The sequence below is a fragment of the Pristiophorus japonicus genome, chromosome 21, assembly GCF_044704955.1.
Source record: "Pristiophorus japonicus isolate sPriJap1 chromosome 21, sPriJap1.hap1, whole genome shotgun sequence".
Lineage (NCBI taxonomy): Eukaryota > Metazoa > Chordata > Chondrichthyes > Pristiophoridae > Pristiophorus > Pristiophorus japonicus.
This window is the reverse complement of record NC_091997.1, coordinates 72,447,408-72,451,222: the sequence shown is the minus strand read 5'-3', so window position 1 is coordinate 72,451,222 and position 3,815 is coordinate 72,447,408. Positions and strand designations below refer to the sequence as shown.

The 3,815-nt window shown below is 49.8% G+C and overlaps 1 protein-coding gene across 1 annotated transcript; it reads right to left on the bottom strand.

Annotated features, from left to right (window-relative positions):
• Positions 1-2,112: 2,112 nt before the first annotated feature.
• LOC139233715 (ribonuclease P protein subunit p25-like protein) lies at positions 2,113-3,256 on the bottom strand. The gene has a single exon (XM_070864127.1). It carries the CDS (start codon positions 2,797-2,799, stop codon positions 2,179-2,181), a length of 621 nt encoding a protein of 206 aa, XP_070720228.1. The 5' UTR covers positions 2,800-3,256; the 3' UTR covers positions 2,113-2,178.
• Between the last annotated feature and the right edge of the window lie 559 nt (positions 3,257-3,815).

The window sequence follows — 3,815 nt, the reverse complement described above, 5'->3', positions numbered from 1 at the left end:
AACTTGATTGAAGTGTGTAAAATTATGAGGGAGGGGCCTGGATAGAGTGGATAGGAAGGAGCTATTTCCCTTAGCAGGGGGGTCAACAGCCAGGGGGCACAGATTTAAAGTGATTGGTAGAAGGATTAGAGGGACGATGAGGAGAACTTTATTCACCCAGAGTTTGGTGATGGGGGTCTGAAACTCACTGCCTGAAAGGGTGGTAGAGACAGAAACCTTCATCGCATTTAAAAAGTACTTGGATGTGCACTTGAAGTGCCGTAACCTACAGGGCTACGGACCGAGAGCTGGAAAGTGGGATTAGGCTGGATAGCTCTTTGTCGGCCGGCGCAGACACGATGGGCCGAAATGGCCTCCTTCCATGCTGAAAATTGCTATGATTCTATAATATATACACCAAACCATCACAGAATCTTACAGCACAGAAGGAGGCCATTCGGCCCATCGTGCCTGTGCCAGTTCTTCGCAGGAGCTGTTAATTTTAGTCCCAAGGCCCCAACAAATTAGTTCTCTTCAAATACATATCCAATTGCCCTTTGAACGTTCCTATTGAATCTGATTCCAGCAGCCTTTATATATTAACATGACAAACAGAAACCAGCTCTTGGTGAAAGATCAGAATTCAGTGAAACTTATCAATCCATTCAACCAGACAATATTATTTACTATAAAAAAAGGTTAACGCACAAGGAGGGGGCGCGATGGGGGGGGGGGGAGGGGGATAATGTGTTCTTTGCTTGAGAGAAGGGTTTTTGCTACTTAACATTCAAAAGATTTGATTCAGAAGAGTTTTTCAGTGACACAGCCGCCAGAACCGATGCTGGAATAGTCCACAATTGTGTTTTGCCCGGGGTCTGGATTTCAACTGTTATATACTGCAGACAATTTGGGGAGGGGGGCTTGTTACAAAAGAAAAGCGCAAAATAAGAACTGGGCATTCAATAGAAACATAGAAAATAGGTGCAGGAGTAGGCCATTCGGCCCTTCGAGCCTGCACCACCATTCAATATGATCATGGCTGATCATGCAACTTCAGTACCCCATTCCTGCTTTCTCTCCGGACTCCTTGACCCCTTTAGCCGTCAGGGCCACATCTAACGTTTTAATTCTAAGTGAAGGGGGTTTACGGTGTAAATATGACAAGGGCCGATAGAAGTAATTAACTCTCATGCTTTATCAGGTTTAGTTACATGTAGACTTGCATTTCTATAGCGCCTTTCGCGACCACCGGACGTCTCAAAGCGCTTTGCAGCCAATGGCGTGCTGTGTGAAGTGTGGCCACTATTGCAATGTGGGCATTTGGACATGTATCCGTTCGCGTTGTAAGATTTATAAACCATTGAGCTCACTTAGAAACTGGAGGGCGCAAAGCTATTTAGCGGACTGTGAAACAGACGAGCAATTAATTGGCAGAATGCTGAAAGAGGACAAAATCGCCGAAGGACATCAAACGGAACCTCTGCTAAAGGGGCTTCTAGCCACAACTTGCAAAATTGGGGAGGGGTGTGTGTGTGTGTGTGTGAGAAAGGGGCAGCATTGCATTTTAAAAAGAACAAATACACGATGGGGTGAAGCGATAATGTTGGGGCTGTTAAAACTGGCGTCCTCGTGGAAGGTTTCTGTGGGGAACAGAGAATCATTGCAGCCGCTGGAATTGGCAAGACTGCACAGGTAAAACTCCCTCGCTTGCCGAACACCGCACTCCAGGGTTAATTGCTGACCAGACCAGAGGCTCACAATGTGTCTGATCAGATTATTTCTGCACACAAGGCGAGATGTTCTGAACGAGTGAGGTACAACACTCCAAAGTCGGCACACATACACACACACACACACAATACCCACCCTTTTCGTCAAGTCGTACGAATTCATCCACCAGTATCTTGTGGTGTCCCACGGAAAAAGGGTGGTTTGACTTGAAATCGGTTCCTCCTCTGGGCAACATGCTCTTCTGAGACCCCGGCGTTAGTTCAACGCTGCAAAGTTAGAATAAAGTTCTCAAGTTCCTTTTTAAGAAGGTGCAGCTATCAGCCTCCCTAAATTAAAATTTCCAACAGTACGCACACACACACACATACACACACCGCGATGTTGCTTGATCCGAATTTTAATGTTTACAAACTGCTCTATAAATGTCTATATATATATACATATATGATATATCATGTTTACAATAGGTTACTGTTGGTAGTTCAGTAAGTAGGTGTAGTTAGGTAAGGAAGGCTCAAGTTGGCTGTCTTTTGTCAGTTTTTTGACCATATCGTTGTCCCCGCAACATAGGGCGCGCTTGATGCCCCTTGGAGACGGGCTGGGATCTTCCTCTGCAGCCTCCTCGGCCCCCACCCACAGCCCGTCTCCGGTGTCCGGCGGCTGGTAGCCGGCTTGGGCCGGGTCCAGGGGTTCCTTGGACAGCAGGATGCAGATGGAGGGCACGTTCTTGGAGAGGGTGAGGTTCTGGGAGTCCTGCCGGGGTTCCCGGTGCTCCCAGGTCTCCTGCAGGCTCTTGTAACGCAGCTTGGTGAGCTGGTGGAGACCGCTGATGCGCCTCTTCATGATCTCCACGCAGGTGATGGTCTTGGTCACCGCCCTGCCCGAGCCGCTGAAGACGATCTGCTTGGTCATCTCCAGCTCCATCCTGCCCATGGCGAAGCCCATCAAGTTCCTGATCTTGCTGCCCTCTTTCACCCGCATCTCCACGATGTCGGCGGGCAGGTTCTCGAAGGGCAGGGGGCTCTCTTCCTCAGTCTTCCTGATCTTCCTGTAATGCTCCATCTCTCCACCTTTCAGCCAGCCCTGCATTGGCCCGTCCGGTCAGCCAGTAGCCTCTGGCATCTCCTCTGGACGGGGGGAGATCTTTGATTTGGTTTGGTTGAACCAAGTTCTGGAAACTTTTTTGCCTCTTCACCTTCCTTTCTGTCTTCAGTGCTCTTCAAGAAGAGCCATCGCTCATCGCCTCTCCGGTGGAAGTTTGCAAAGCAAAATTTGACTCCCAGGACGAGGGGCAGGAGGTTTTAGTGCAATGGCCCAGGGTTGGACAAGCTTCTCAATTGCTGTGGGCAACCGCGTCGAGGCATCACCTCAGCAAATCAGTAGAAGATCTGCATCCCCAAAGAGGAAGACACAAACCTTTATCCTTCCTGATTTTGCACAATTTCCCTGCGATCTGGGGCCATCATCCGCTCCTGAGGTCTGTCCCCGGTCTTACAGGACGCTGCATTGCTTACCCGGGTCTCCGAAGAGCTGCCGAGGAGTCCCTCATGATGTTCGCAATCTCCAACCTGCTCCTTCCCCCGCTAGAGCGCCGGGGTGTTCTTACAGAAGCCCTTTCATCCGCTCCTTCCGAAAGCGCAAAGATGGCAAGGCGGCGCTGGGGCTAAGAGTGATGTAACACACTGCTACAGGGCGAACGAGCTGCCTCGCTCTCTCGCTCTCTCACTCTGGACCCGTGCTCCCCACAGCACTGCGAATGAATTAACCGCTTCAGTACCAGGCTTCCCTTGGTATTTGGGTGTTGCGAGTGCTGCATAGGATGCACACTGGGGCTGTATCTCTGTAATCTCATCCAGCCCCACAACTCTGAGAGATCTGCTCTCGAATTATTTCCAAATCCCTCCATGTCCCTCGCCCCTCCCTATCTCTGTAATCTCCTCCAGCCCCACAACTCCACCCTCCCCCACAACCCTGAGGTATCTGCTTTCTAATTATTTCCAAATCCCTCCCTATCTCTGTAATCTCCACAACCCTCCCGCCCTCCCCAGATATCTGCGCTCCTCTAATTCTGCCCTCTTGAGCATTCCTGATTATATTCGTTCAAC

What these genes read in the sequence shown, in the direction of transcription:
- LOC139233715 (XM_070864127.1), bottom strand. Translation starts at nt 2,799, where the DNA reads ATGCAGGGCTGGCTGAAAGGTGGAGAGATGGAGCATTACAGGAAGATC.